Below are 15,852 nucleotides of genomic sequence, written 5' to 3' on the forward strand. Positions count from 1 at the left end.
AGTTGAACTTCCTGTGAGAAACAGTTCTTCATTATTTGGAGTTGAGATTGGAGAAGAATGTGCTGACTGGCCCTGAAACCCTGTTCCTGGTAAGGCTGTTCTTAATCTCTTCCTTTGGACTGACACATGGTGAGTGAAAAGGCTGACTCCTTTCCTGGATTTTCTGAAAAAAACTAGCCTTGGGGAGACCTACATCTTGAGAGAGACTTCTCCGGGTCCTTGGCTTTGCTAAGGCCAGCTAAGGACCAACTCTCCCTGCCTGGGTTGAGCCAGGGGTCAGGAGTAATTACTTAGTGCTTAGGCAAGATATCTTACCCTATCCTCTCTCTTATTTTCATACTTCACTCTTTCTATATTTTGTAAATAAATCTCTTTGGAATAAATTAAATTCCTGGCAACCCTATTTTAAATATAATCCAGTCCAATTTTTAAAAAATAATTAATCCTTTCCCCCCTTACATGATTCTGACTCTGGCACTGTAGGTGGAGTGTATATGTGTGTGTGTGGGGGGGAGTTGGGGGGTGGTGATGAGCTTGCCCCTTGATAGGAGTAATTTTTCCCCCTTTTAGCTTGAAAATGCCCAAACTTCGCTGCGCCCTACTGTGGAGCTCCTTCGCTTGTGTAACTTTGGTTTTGTCCTTTTGAGGCACTGTATCTCGGTCGATGGAGAACTCTGCTTCTACTCTGGGGCCATCTTAACTCAGAAGTCAAACACAACTTGAAAGGTTGTTTCCCTGAGACAGTAAAGGGCAACTATGACTAATAGGCCCCTGGATCTGTTTGGTAATTTTCAATAGAATAAAGAGAAAAGTTCTCTTCACAAGTTATTTGAGAGTATTTGTTGCTCAGAAGGGGACAAAATAAATATAAGTCATCTCCTTCACTTTTAATGGTGAATGTGAAAGCTAAATAAAAGCTTAAAGTTCCTTAGAAACATTAAACTAAATGAATGACTACTCACTACATGGTGAAGAAAGGGACAATACATTCATAGTCACAAATTAAATACATACATAACAAGAATAAAAAAAGAATGCTTCAATGAATGTGTGTAAAAACAACTTTATTAGTCTATCAAAAATGTCTTCAAATTCTTTACTAGAGACATCTACCTTCTGGACATGAAATGTGCTCATTTGTTGAAAATCTGCTCATCTTATCACTGAAAACTCCATCAAATTTTGTTATCCTACAAACTTTTTTGCTCATTGTCTCATCATATTCCAAGAAGGAAAAATTGCAACAGGCAGGAATTCACACCATTCAACTAAGTATATTTAAAAGATTCTGTTAACTTAGGACAGTCTTTCTTCATTGAAAGGACAGTAAATGAATGAGTCCAGGCATCATATTATTTATTGATTGTGGATGCTAATGCCCAACTCAACTTTTTGAAGAAAACCAAGAACTAATATTTCTAACAGCCTCTAATTCAGTACTCAGGTTTAACTGGCTCTGTTCACAACTACAAACATGAAAACTATCGTGTGCTATGACATAATCTTGCTATCAGGTTTATCCTGTTCTGGATAGCATGCTTTGAGGAATGTACTTTGTTTGTTTGTAGTGAGGGTTAGGTATTTATTGGGAAATATCTGTCATGTCAAAACAGACTTTATCAATGAAAAAACTAATAGCAGTGCATTCTCAGCAAATGTAGTCAAGATAAAATATATCTTTTCTTACCTTCTTTTGAAAAGGTTACTGTATGTAAGTCAACTGGTTAAGTTCAAAATTACTATACACTGCTTTGTTGAGAACCCACTCTGGGCTCACAAGACAACCTGGATTTGAACACAACTTTGGAAAAGGAAACCTCAGCCTTCCACCTTATTTACTATATTTTGATGGTCATGGAAGCAATGGGAAAAGCATTCATCCTGAGATTGATAGATAAACCTTGCTGGAGAGAGGAAAATGAGAAAAAATTTCAAGGTACAGATAACTAAGTGTAAGGCAAAACAATCTTAACCTGAATTCCTAATGGCAGTAATATTGTTTCTCCAGTCCCTCAAAACAGTCATCACCTTGTCACTATGGAATGACTGCCCAATGATCTCTGGATTTATAGTTTGTTCTCTCAATGTTTCACTTTATCACAATTACCTTTAAAATTCTTAGCTCACTTCATTTACTCAGGCTGATCGGTCTAGAAGTTTTGAGGCAAGAAGGCTTTGCTACAATGAACAAGTGTTTCAAAGTAGGTACCATATGTAGTATTTCCTTTAAGTGGTGCTTACACATGCTGTCAGTTATTAGACAAACAGAGAAAAAATATGACCCCTGAAGATCAGTCAACATCAACCTTGCTCTTCATACATTTCATTTTTAGCTACCTTACCAGCCCATACCATGACATGTGGACAGACAATGGGATATTAGACCAGGGCTTGCTAGGAAGTTAGTTTTAACTTCAGGCTGAAATGATGCTAATGTAAAGACAACAAAGATCACATCCCCTTCCCCTCATAGTGTTCATATAAGTTGAGAAAAGTTTTCAAGGAAAAATTTGGCACCAGCTCTCCCTTATAATAAAACATTAAAAGAGATGGAATGTGGAAAAGGCCTCCATAAAGTGGATATGTGAATTGTACCTAAATCCAAATTAAAAGATTGTCCACTGCTACTAACAAGTACATAGCAGACTTTCCAAAGGGCTACAAACTTTGTATTAATATAACATGGAGACACACAGAATCCAAGTGTAACTAAGTTACACAAATCACCAGAGAATAGTAGGAAAGAGATGAGTCTCAGAAGTTCATGGAAGACACTCCAAAAAACAAATAGGGAAAAAAGGGTCCAGAGCAATAAATTAAAAAGTCCCACTTTTCAGAATTGGATATACACCTTGTGCAGCAGCAGACTTTGGTGCAGATGGCTCCGGAGGAGCTATGAAAGGACTACAGGCTCAATTCTTCAAAGTCTTTGCCAATTCAGCTGGAAAAGAGAGCACTGAATGATGTGAACAAGTCTGGGCCCTGCAGCATACTTTCCCAAGGAAATCTGAAACAGTGGACTATACCTTGGCTTTGTCCTATCAGCTCTTATGATAGCTTTGTGGCTAGTTCTCATCTGCAGAGTTTGAAATTTCACTCTCCAGAAAACCCACAAAGCAACACAACATAAGAATTCTATTACAAAGGGCAACTTCTTACAAAAGTTTGGAAATTGCAGCATAGTACATTTACACCAAGATCTATATCCCCTCCCCCCCAAGACTTAACATAGGAATTCTTTAGTCTTTAAATCGAAAAACCACATTCTGTTAACAGACAAGCAAACTTTCAAAACTTTTGAATGCTTATGTTAAGTGAGACTCAGTTATGTCAGCTCTGAATAAGCTTCTTTGCTACCTTACTTCTTAAAAAGGCAGCAGTATAATTTATTTACTAACTAGTCCTTTGGAAGAAATAAATAAAGACCAGTGTGTCCTTTAAGGTAGAAGCCACTCTTCCTTCACATCTGTTTCAAAAGTTGGTGAGATTACTAAACATTTAGGGGCTGGATAACAGATGTATCAATTCCTTTCGCAAAGAGGCAAAAACCATCCATAATTACTAATTAAGACGAAAGATCAATGAAACTCTATTAAATACTCAGGATAGATCTGATTGGCGTCAAAAACAACAAAGATCTTTGGATTCCAGGTATTATCTACACAGCTGTCATATAAATTCACAAAGCTCCCATCTTTGGAAGGAGGCCGCATGTATTTGGAGTCTCCATTTATATAATCTCCAATTAAGACTCGAGCAAGAAACATAGATTTATATGTTCTAAATAAATGTCGCTGCTGCAAGCTGACACCATGAATTTGGAAAGTAGTCCCGTGCTTCATGTCGTCTTTGCAGAAGCGACTGGAATATGCAGCATCTCTGGCAAAATAGGTCCCTTGAGGGAAAAGGACAAAAAAGCCATCATTATTCCAGAGACTGAATGAACATAAGGAAAAATATTCTGATTTTCAAGGGAGTAAAACATACAATTAAACACAGAATTTAGATACAAAATCTCCTTATTAGCAGAACTTTCAGAAAAGGACATGTTACCTTGTGCCAGGGATGAAAATATTAACTCAGATTTATCTAAGCATTTTAAGTTTGTAAAGCTCTACACCAACATTATCTCCTGTGAGACTCATAGCAGCTGCATTAAGTAGGTTATACAATTGCTATAATAGCCATTTCACAAATTATGGCTGAGGGCGGTGGGGTTTGTAATGATTTTCTTGAGATCATGATACTGTGAAGTGTTTGAGGAAAAAGCCAAAGTTAAAAACTTTATTCCAAGTTTCCGGGGCTCTTAATGGTAGCTTGGCCACTGACTAGCTATGTAGCCTCAGGTAAGTCATTTAACTTCCCCAGGCCTGGTTTTTCTCTTCTGTAAAATGAAATGGATGGAATAAATACCTCAAAAATCCCATTCAGAGCTCAATCTATGATCCTATGAACTCAATAATAAGTCTATCAATAACAAGATTCCATACTCGACAAAAAATAAATAATTTACTACTTATGCAGCCCATTAAGGTTTACAAAGTGCTTTAAAAAATATTATCCCATTTTATTCACAATAACTCTGAGATGTTGGTGCTATTATTATCCTCATTTTACAGATGAGGAAAGTGAGGCAGAGGTTAAAAGACTTGCCCAGTATCAAATCAGTTACCTGATTTGAGCTTAGGGATACCTAACACATCTCCTAGCACTCTATCCACTCACTACCTACCTGCTAAAATAATTTCAAAAGCTGATAATGCGGAAGATAGAAATAGTAGCAATTCACATCTATAGGGCAATTAGGGCACTCCCCTGCCCCTGCCTTCTCCATTTGATGACTGGTACGTTATATCTACATTCTTCTTCTTGGAACCTTGGTCTTCACTCATGGGTATCCTGGCTCTAATAAGGCTGAAGCCCAGCTTTTTCCTTCAATCTCCATGTTCTCCTCTCCTCCCTTCCCTGCCTTTTCAGATCCTAACAGGATGCCTTCCCACATTAGAATGTAAGCTCAAGGGCAGGAAATATCTTGCTTATGCTAAACAGTGCTTGGCACAAAGTAAACACAATCTGTCTATTGTCTATCATCTATCAATTATCTGTCTATTATCTATTTATCTATCTTTCTACCTATCTCTCCATCCATCTATGTCTCACTAAGATTTTTCAGTGTTTTCCTCACAGTAATTTGGGGAAATAGTGCAAAAAATACAATCTGCACTTTACAGTGAGGAAACAAATTCTGAGGTTAAATAACTTAATCATAATCGCACGAATAAGTGTTTGAGATGGGAATTCAAAATCCTATCTAACAACTCCATCTGTTATGCTTCTCAAACTCAAGAAGAAAAAAAGTTTCCTGCTTTGATGCTGAAATACAAAGACTAAAGCAGCAGGATTCTTTAATAGAATATGTAAAAGACATTATTACTAAGTTAAGGTCTACTATGAAAATATCTTGAGATTTTTGAAGCCTCATAGCATTGATATTATCTGGGTCATACCTTTTGACCCTTACTGTTAAATGAAAGGAATGAAATCTCTGAGTGATTTTCCCCCTTCTTTCCCTGAGACTTCACATATCTAAGTACTCTGAAAACCCCTGATTTTAACTAGAATACTTTGTAATTAATTCTCTTTGATAATCTCAGATATGGAAATGACCTAGAGGTCATCTAGTTTACACTAAACATGAAGAAGAATCTTAGGAACACAAAATTCAGAGTTGAAAGGAGCTTTTGAGATTATCTATCTAATTCAATATTTTCATTTTTACAAATGAGGAAATTGAGAATACAAGGTGTTGAAATGACTTGTCCAAGTTCATGCAGATCACTGAAAAGTGATTATCCATCTAGTGTTTAAGAGGAAAATCCACTTCCCATTTCTTCTGGACATATTTAATTATTAGGATGTTTTCCCTTACATTCAATTTAAATCAATGTCTTTCAATAAGTCAACAAGACATTGTCTTAGACACCAGTGATAAAAAACCCAAAATGTCTTTTAACCTCAAGAACCTTACATTCCACTAGAATAACACATAAAGAGACATATAAAAAGATAATCTGAAAAGACAGAAAGCACTATAAACTAGAGGCATTAAAAAAGGCTTCCCATATGAGGTGACACTTGGGAGCTGATCTATAAAAACGAAACAAAATAAATGATTCTTAGAGGCAGGAATAAGGAAGGAGTGAAGTCAAATCACTCAGAACTATCTCTGCAAAAGCATGTACGCAATGGGTGGGATACAAGTTCCGGAACAGCAAGTAGCTCAACAGAGCTAGAATACAGGAAAAGGAGAATATGAAATAAACCTGAAAAGGCAGACTGTAGTCTGACCATACAGGACTTAAAAACAAATGAGATGATCCTAGAAGCATTCTGGTAAAGGAAAGTGACAGTATGCCTCCCTCAATTTCCATCTACTGCTCTAGGCTCTGTTCTCTCAGGGCAACCAGAAAGTCTGTTCCCTCTTCTTTCGGAGAACCTTTTGAGTACTTGAGGAAAGAAACATTCTCTTTCCTTCCCTCCTTAAATGTTATCCAAATTAAATATTCTCAGGTCTAAACTTCATATGATCATCTCTTCAAACCTCTAATGACAAGGCAAACTATTCTGGAAATATACCGATTTGTCTTTAAAATGTGATGCTCAGAACTGAAAACAATACTTCTATGTGATCTGAACAAGGAAGAAGACAGTAGAATTATTGCCACCTTTTCTCTGGACAGAATGGTTCTCCTAATAGAGTCTAGAATAGAATGAGGTTTGGGGGGAGAGGGGGGTACATCTTTTGTTTGCAGTATGTTGATATCAACTCATATCAAGCATGAAGAATACAAAAAATCATGATCTTTTTCACACACACACACACACACACACAAAGATAGAACATATAGTTCAAATTAAGAAATAAAAGGACAGAAAAACTGTTGCTAAGTACTTACATTTCTCTCCATATCTTGTTGCCTTACTTGCATACCTGGGAAAAGCCAAACTTCCAAAACCAAATGAAAGAGAGGGAATGATTGATTCTCTCCTGACATTTATCCTTGTTCCTCACCTCTATGCAAATCATTTACTTTGTTCCATACCCTATTCATATAACATTTATGCTTAAGTGGAATGTAAATACTTTGTTTGCCTTGCACAATTGTCTAGTTCTATTATAAATTTCACAAGAAATGTTAACTATTTTAGCATATTAGGTAACAAACAGGAAACAGTCCCTATTTGCACCCTGCTGAGTGAAACATAAGATCGTGTAATACTAGACCAATGAATACTTTTTGATGACTATTTTCAACAAGATGGCTGGGACCAGAATAGTTTCTTAATCAAGTAAAAGAGTACAAGTTTTACTTCTAATTCATGCATGGAGCAAATAGCCTCTCTATACCTCAGTAATGTTTCTAAAGACAACGTGGGTTTCTTGGCAGAGCCAGGATCTCAAGGTTACTTTGAGTTCAATCGATAACCAAGACCTTGAATAAAAATAGTAAGAGCCGCCATAAACATAGTATTTTAAGGCATGTGAAGTGCTTATAGACACTGTTTCATTTGATCTTAAAAACAAAGCACTTGATTACAATGCAAAAGAGAAAAAATCTGTCTTTCTTTATAGGGTTCAAAATGTAACTGAAATCTTGAAAACTAAATAATTACCTTTTCCAAAAACAGCAGCATGGATACCATTTATCCTCCAATCAAAGTTATGAATACAAATTGCTTCTACAAATTCACTGCTGGTACCATGAAATAACATTTGTTCATTAATCTTAGGCACACCCCTCTTCTTCTTGAGCTGAGCCTTCTTCCTAAACATATGAAACAAAAAAGAACCCACAAAATAAAAATAAATAAATAATAATAATTTTTCTTAACAAGCAAAATTCAATACAAAAGCATGAAAAGAATGAAACTGAAGACCTTGTCAAGTCCTTTTAGACACACAAGAAATCACATAAAAAGTATATGACCCTAGGATAGCTAGGTGGTTCAGTGGATTAAGACCCAGGCCTAGAGATGGGAGGACCAGGGTTCAAATCTGGCCTCAGATACTTCCTAGTTGGGCAGGTTACTTAACTCCCATTACCTAGCCTTTACCACTCTTCTGCCCTGGACCAATACATAGTATTGATTCTAAGACAGAAGGTAAGTTTAAAAAAAAATTATATACCCCTATGTGCTCTTAATATTGAATATCTCACAAAGAAAACTGATTACTACTCCATCATAATAAATTAGGAAACAGTTTGCCTTCTCTTTTGGTTTGCTATGGGATATGTCCATCATCTACAACAGGAATACATACAAATAAAATCATTTAAAATTAAATAATATTCCAAATTAGTTTAGTTTAGTAGTAGTCTCTCAGTAACCGAGGGATGACGATTGTCTTTGTGCACTTTCATCTGTGATGTAGATGAGTGTGCACAGAAACACTTGTGCATGAAGGAGATTTAAGTGGAAATGTCAGTGCAATATTCCAAATATCAATCCCCATTAGGCCAGAGTTCAAGTTAACTAATTTTTTTTAATAAAAAAGAGCAAGATATTATGATTTTGTGAACTTGGAATCACAGAATTTGGTGGGAAATCTTCTAGAACAGAGGTGTCAGACATTCAGCTTCCAACACTCTTGTGTAGCCTGAATCAGATTAAAACATAATTGGGAAATAGTTAACAAAGTAAATAAAAATATAACAAAACACAGAAAAAAATTACATTATTTTAAAGCTAAGTCAATATATGGCCTTCGGGGATTTTTGTATATGTATTAGTGGCCCTTCCTATTTGACACCATAGCTCTGGAAGCACCACCTCATCAATGTTAACAAAAAAAAAAAAAAAACTCTTTTTATTGATGCCTCTTGTTTTAGATGACATTTGTTTATGAACATGTCTCTCTCTATGGCCCCCACTCAGGAAACCGGCCCATGTAACAATCATTAAAATGGAAAGAAAAAAAGTAGTTGGGCAAAATCAACAAACATATCTACTACATCTGAAAACATATTTGATGTTCTATGCCAGTGATATTGAATTCAAACAGAAATGGGGACTTCTAGCCTATATATAAAGATCCCTGCAGGTGCATACTGATTTGAAAATTTACATATCAACATTATATTTTTTAAAATTTAATTTTATTTACTTTAAAATTTTTTTTCTGATTACATTTTAAGCTGGTTCAGACCACAGTAATGTCTGTTTCCTCAGTTCTTTTACAGGGTCAAGCACAGTCACTATAACTACATTCTTTCTAAGATTCATTTTATTGTTTTTTCTGTTTAAAATGTTTTAGCAATTGTAAATATTGTTTGCCTGATTCTACTTAAATCACTGTATAGTAGTTTATATAGATCTTCCTATTTTTCTCTTAATTCTTCATATTTGTAATTTATTTCATTATATTCGTCTACCACAATGTGTTTAGCCATTCCCGATGAATAAGTATCTATTTCATTTCTAGTATTAACTATTAAAAGAATTACTAGTATAAACAAAATATTCACAAATATGAAACTTTTCATTCAGTTCTTTATTTCCTTGAGGTATATGCCTAGCAATGGGACATCTGGATCTGATATAATAATTTTAAGTTGTTTTTTTTTTCAGAATAATTCCAAATTGATTTATAAAGCATTTGGGTTAATCCATAAGTCCAACAGCATATTAGTTTCCTGTCTTCCCACAGCCCTTGTAAGACTCATTTTCATTTTTTTCCCCACAATTGCCAATTTGGGGAGTATTGTGAAACCTCAGAGCCATTTTGATTGGCTTGGATAATCAGCAATTTTGAACAATGTTTTATATGATTGTTAGTAGTGTGTATTTTTTTTTCTTTAAAGAACTGTTTGTTCATATGTAGGAATTTCTTCTATGGCAACACCCTGGCAGGGTCATCCAGTCTCTCATTAAATATTTCCAGTGTAGGAAACTCACAGTTTTGTAAGACAGCTTATTCCAATGCAGACTATTCTCATTATCAAGAAGTACTTCTTTAAATAGAGTCAAAATATACCTCATTTCTAATTCCAATGTGCTTAGGAAAAGAAAGAAGGACCTGAGAGCAGTATAAGAAGGAAAATTGTGGAGGTAATTTGGCAAGGTTTGGAATGGTAAAATAGGTAAGAGATCTCATTCCAAAAGGAGAAATTTCAGAGAAACTGAGGAAAATTTGAAAGATAATAATCCCTAAAGCTAAGAAGTTAGAAATACAGGAAGGACGGAGGGAACATGAAAATTCATTAAGTGCTTACTCTGTGCTTGGCATTGTACTAAACACCAGGGATACAAAACAACAGTCCCTGTTCTCCAGGAGCTTAGAGGGAAAACATGCACAAAAGAAAGTGGAAAAGTGATGGGGAAATGGGAGAGAGGAAATAAAATTATGGTAGAAAGGTTTTAGAGCACAAAGATAGTCAGGAATGGGGCTAAAAGAATAAAATCAGGCTAGCTTTATAGCCTCTTCATAAAATTAAAGCTCTAAGGGAAATGCACTAATGGGAGAAAGAGAAGGGACCTGATAGAGAAAATGTTCCATGGGTTAGCAGGCATATGGGGTAGCAGGTTGCTCCAAAATAAGAAGGCTCCAATGTTCCCAGATGAGTTATGAATAGATGGAGCATAGTTGTGAATCTATTTTTAACTAGATGTTTAGGGTATAAGTACCCCAAAGGATTTTTTTAAAAAATAAGGATGAAATTCTCAAATTATACAGTCAGTGAAAGAAACTGTTCAAGAACTTGCATCAAGTCTACAATGTTTGTGTATCTGCCAGAGTAGTCTATGTTCTAAGGGTAAACTGAGCTCCCTTCTGAAGGAGAAGGTAAGAGACTTGAAGAATGACTTTTCCACATTCTAGGTTGTAAGAAATAGTTAACTTTTCTCAAAGAAAAAGAGAGGCTTCCAAGAATGAAAAAAAAATGTTTTGAGATAAGAGTGCAGATTTGGTTCATGTTTAGAGATTGGAGAAAGGAATAATGTTACCCAGAGAAGAAAGGGAAGAAAAAGACAATTATACAGTTCTAAAGCAGCATATTTCTAAAACAAGTTGGATGCTCTGAGAAGATTGGCTCCCCAAAAAAGGCATGGTAGAGTTAGAGAAGCTACCAAGTGAGAAATTATGCTGTAAGGCTCATGAAGCAACTATGCAACAATGTAATAAAAACTTAAAGGACAATGTAATAAAAACTTAAAGGCCTAACTGTTCTGTAGCATATTTTCAACACATCCCAAACAACTCACAAATATTTATAAAAACCTGATGATATCTATACTCTTCTGGTGAAATATGTGAGCACAAATGATACTGCCAAAAGGAAGCTACAAAGTACGAACAAGGATTGCTAAATACCTTAGGATCACAGGTTGCGTTTTCCTTGCTTTGTTGTCCACTAAAGGCAAGACAGGCATAAGATAAAAATTAATTGAGGTGATGTCTGAAAATAGAATTTGGATTTCTGAACCATATCTTGAAATAAAGGTATGGCATATTCCTGGTCAGAGATGTAATAAGAATGTATTTGTCTGGTGATCAAGAAAGTTTAAAAAAAAATGAGGGAGGAAGCTCTTTGTGTGTGTGTGTGTGTGTGTGTGTGGTTTTTATATGGATATGTGTCTATATACATTATATAGACATGTGTACCTATACATAAAAAGGATGTTCCAGAAGTTCTACTGTGGTTTTATGATGTGTAAATGTAAGTATATAGGTATATGTATTATGATATATCTATATATATTTAAATATCTTTTAAATACATTAAATACTTTTTTGTATATTTCCTCCCTGAATTGAATACTACAGAAAATAGCTACAATGAAGAAAAATAGTGGTAAAAATACCTGGAAGTTCACAGAAGACAAAAATCTTAAAATATCTATACAGAAATGTCTAAGTTTAGGCAATAAGCCAGAATTAAAGGTACTGATTCATGGAAGTAAAATTCGCCTCAGTTCTCTGGGAGAAGGATAACTTGAGCTTTAGCATAAATCAAACTTGAATTTTAAAATTAGAAGGCTTTTGGGGGGACCAAAAAGGGATACAAATTAATATTAACTTTCCACACATATCCTTTCATATGTTCAAATAACTTTTATGTATGTAGACATAAGAATGAGACTTTTGGTGAGGTTTCAACAGTTCTGTACACTTATACTAAGCATTTACTATATGTAAGGCATCATGCTAAGTACTGGGATACAGATATGAAAAGGATATCTGGGATACCTCATATTGGAAGTGCCTTTGGGAGACTTTGGAGTACATGAAGACTTCCTAAAACTGGTTCTGGTCTGCTAACCAAGAATGGACAAGGAGTCTTGACTAGCTGTGAATGTCGAGTCAAAATTGGGATGGGGTATGGGAATTCAGAAGCTTTAGGTTGGCCTTCACCATTTTCTTTTTGTTTGACACCTTTTCTGCTAAATAGAAGCCTAGAGAGGGTAATTCAGTCTAGTGGCAAATCCCATATCAAGAATACGAGGGATTGAAAAGTAAGTAAGAGGTCAGAAATCATACAGCAGTTGTTTGGCTATGAAGAGAGATATAAGATGATAGTTTTATGGGATGGCAGGGTCAAATGAAGATCTGGTTATTGATTTTTATATTTTTAAACAATGGGGGAAGACCTGGTATATTTGTTGGCAGCAAGGTAAGCCATTCCACAGAAAAGCCCTTTAAGGACACGATTACTTTTCATATCTGTATTCCCAGTACTTAGCATGATGCCTTACACATAGTAAATGCTTAGTATAAGTGTACAGAACTGTTGAATCCTCACCAAAAGTCTCATTCTTATGTCTACATACATAAAAGTTATTTGAACATATGAAAGAATATGTGTGGAAAGTTAATATTAATTTGTACCCCTTTTTGGTCCCCCCAAAAGCCTTCTGATTTTAAAATTCAAGTTTGATTTATGCTAAAGTTCAAGTTATCCTTCTCCAAGGCTATGTTAGGTCCTCCCTGCTTTTGTCTAGATATAAAAACTGGAAGGGTAGAGATATGTTCCTTGAGAATTCTCTTAGCTGGTAATCAATCAGCTAGGCAGACACCATGTTTGAAGCTGGGGTCACCTGTTAAGAGTGACTTGCATCTAGAGAACCTGCCAGTTCCTGGGAGGATGTCTTTCGAGTTTATTTTGTGTGGCTGTTGTCCAATAAGAAACTTCTTAAGATGTGCTTGGTGGGGGATGGACTGGATGATTATAATCATGAGGAACATATACTGGCTCCCAGGACAGGAAGTAGGGTTTCTTTTCCCTTTCTTCTACCCCAAACTGGCAGCTCAGTTGCTCTTGCTCATATCTCTCTAGGGTTAGCACCCCACTCAGGTTATTTTAGCATCTGTTCAGACTGTGTAGGAAGTCTGCTGACTAGTTTAGAAATCCTAAGCAGTCTTTTAAACAAAATGATATTACAAAACTAAAAATATGGCCTCAACAAAATTTCATTCCTCACAATCTACCAACAAAATATAAGCTATGGTAGGTTCTACTAAATTGAATAGATTTCGATTAAGGATTCTGAGATGAAAGCATTTGCTATCTGAGAATCTCCCTAAGTATGGAGAAATTCTTTATCATATGGTTGGTCTATAAGATGATGAAATTTGTTAGCCATGCTAAAAACAATAAAACACAGAAAAATATAAAATGGCTCTGGTCAGAGCAGTGATTTACTAAATGTTTACTGAATTTGAATTAAGGATTCATTAGCTCATCTTGAGATTTTAAATTATCCACACAGAAAGCAAAGTGGAAAAGGGAAGAAGTTTTGAAATCTACCTTATAGGTAAGAGAATCACATAATCAGAAATTGAATAAATCTCTAAAACTGAAGGTTATTGGCATGGTCAGTTATTGTCATGGGCGGGGGAGAAAATAAGTATGAAAAACAAACTGAAAATGCCTTATTTCACATAAACTATTCAAGCAGTAAGAGCCTATAATCTACATCAATTCAGATTATTTTAGACAAAATGGAAATTTGTTTGTACACTTACCAAACAGAAACAAACCCATACCCAAGTTCTCAAAAGTCAAATTCCATCATAAAAATACTATTACAAAGAAATCTTTGTTATTCAAAATCTCCCAAAATTCTAATTCTGTATTTATTTTAGACAACATTGGTTTAAAAAATAATAAAATAATGAAATCAGCCAAATAAAAATATTTGAATATAGAGTTGCAAGAAAAATGATGGTGGTATTCATTTATTTGAAAGCTTCCATGTGAAGGGGAGACTGTTCTGTTTGGCTCCAGAAGGTAGAACCAAGAGCAGGGAGTTGGAGTTACAAAGACAAAAATTTAGGCTAGATAAAGCTTCCTAACAATTAGAACTGTCCAAAAATGTATGGATGGCTTTCAAAGTTGATAGATTCTCTTTTCTGGGAGGTCTTCAAGTAGAGATTTTATGACCTCTTATCAGGTATGTTAGCATTGGTATTCTTTACATATTTATTTAAGTTGGATTAGATGGCTACTGAGGTCCCTTCCAATTCTCAAATTTTATGACTATATCATCTAATTCAGACCCCCTCATTTACAAATGAGGAACCCAAAGCCTAGAAATTCATTAATTAGGTAACTGTCACTAAATTTCCAATCCTATGAATATCTGACTTCTATTCTTGCCTGAAATACAATAGTAAGAAAACTACAAAACCATTTCTAATACACTGAAAGGTAATTTAATTGAGATTGAATCTTTAAAAATCTCAACACATTTCTGCCTTTCAGTAACCAAGAAGAATCAGTTCATTTTCCTTCCCCAAATCCAAATCTTAGTTAAATAACTAATAGGAAATTATTCTTTAAAGTACTATTTGTCAACCAAAAGAAAATTCTGCCTCCAAACTTTTTAATATTACACAGAAAATTGAGTCAAACACTAAGTGGACTGAATGTTTTCAACAATTTGGAACTATACAAGAAAAATGAAAAAAATGTTGTTTATAGCCCAAAGTTACTGATAGCAAGAAAATGCTATCTGTATAAAAATATTCAGTATCACTATTCTTAGAAACCAAAACTGAAAAAAATTAATCACCCAACAATTAAGGAATGGTTGAACAAACTGTGGCATGAACATTACTGTGCCATAAGAAATGACTATAAATAAAAAAAAAACATAGGAAGACTTGTATGCAGAGATACATAATGAAGAAAGCAGAACCAAATAACAACCTATGCATTGAATATTATCATGAAATGAATTTGGAAAACAAAATTTAGAATAAATAGTGAATAGCAGTGTTGTCAACTTATTAAAGTTAAAATATATATCCTTCTCTTTTAACAAAGAATTAGCCATAAAAGTACACCATCTATCAGTCACAATCATTTGTTTATACTCTTGCCTAACTTTATTGGAGAACCACATTCTATATAGGTTTATAAGCTTGGTTTAGTTATGAATTTAGTTTGTCTTCTGTGTCAAAATAAAATTTATTGATAAAATCAGAGCCAAAGTCATTTCAATGAAGACATAATGGTCTTCAAATTCCTTTTTCAATACCAAATTTCAGACAGGATGTATTTATTTTTTATTGCATTAACTCTGTTTGCTTGTTTGTTGTGCTTATTATTTTTCTGTTTGTTTGTTTTTAAGCCCTTACCTTCTGTCTTAGAATTGGTACTATTAGTTCCAAAGGAAAAGAGCAGGAAGGTCTAAGCAATTAGGATTAAGTGACTTTCTGAGTCACACTGCTAAGAACTCTCTGAGGTCACATTTGAACCCAGGACCTCCCATCTCCCAGCCTTGCTTTCTATACACTGACCCACCTGGCTTCCCTTATAATTTAATTATAACATTATGCAATATTGATAC

General features: G+C 34.9%; 1 protein-coding gene across 9 annotated transcripts in view; it reads right to left on the reverse strand.

Moving 5' to 3' along the window:
- Positions 1–1,047: 1,047 nt before the first annotated feature.
- Positions 1,048–15,852, reverse strand: part of PARP11 (poly(ADP-ribose) polymerase family member 11) — a 35,462-nt gene continuing 20,657 nt past the window's right edge. For all 9 annotated transcript variants that reach the window (XM_016425949.2, XM_056799130.1, XM_016425950.2 and 6 more), the window contains 2 exons: positions 7,675–7,826; positions 1,048–3,895 (listed from right to left, as the gene is read on the reverse strand). In XM_016425949.2, the coding sequence (XP_016281435.1) occupies positions 3,579–3,895; positions 7,675–7,826 (469 nt within the window). In that variant the 3' untranslated portion in view covers positions 1,048–3,578. The remainder of the gene's footprint in view (positions 3,896–7,674; positions 7,827–15,852) is intronic.

Source organism: Monodelphis domestica, chromosome 5 (genome assembly GCF_027887165.1).
Source record: "Monodelphis domestica isolate mMonDom1 chromosome 5, mMonDom1.pri, whole genome shotgun sequence".
Taxonomy (NCBI): domain Eukaryota; kingdom Metazoa; phylum Chordata; class Mammalia; order Didelphimorphia; family Didelphidae; genus Monodelphis; species Monodelphis domestica.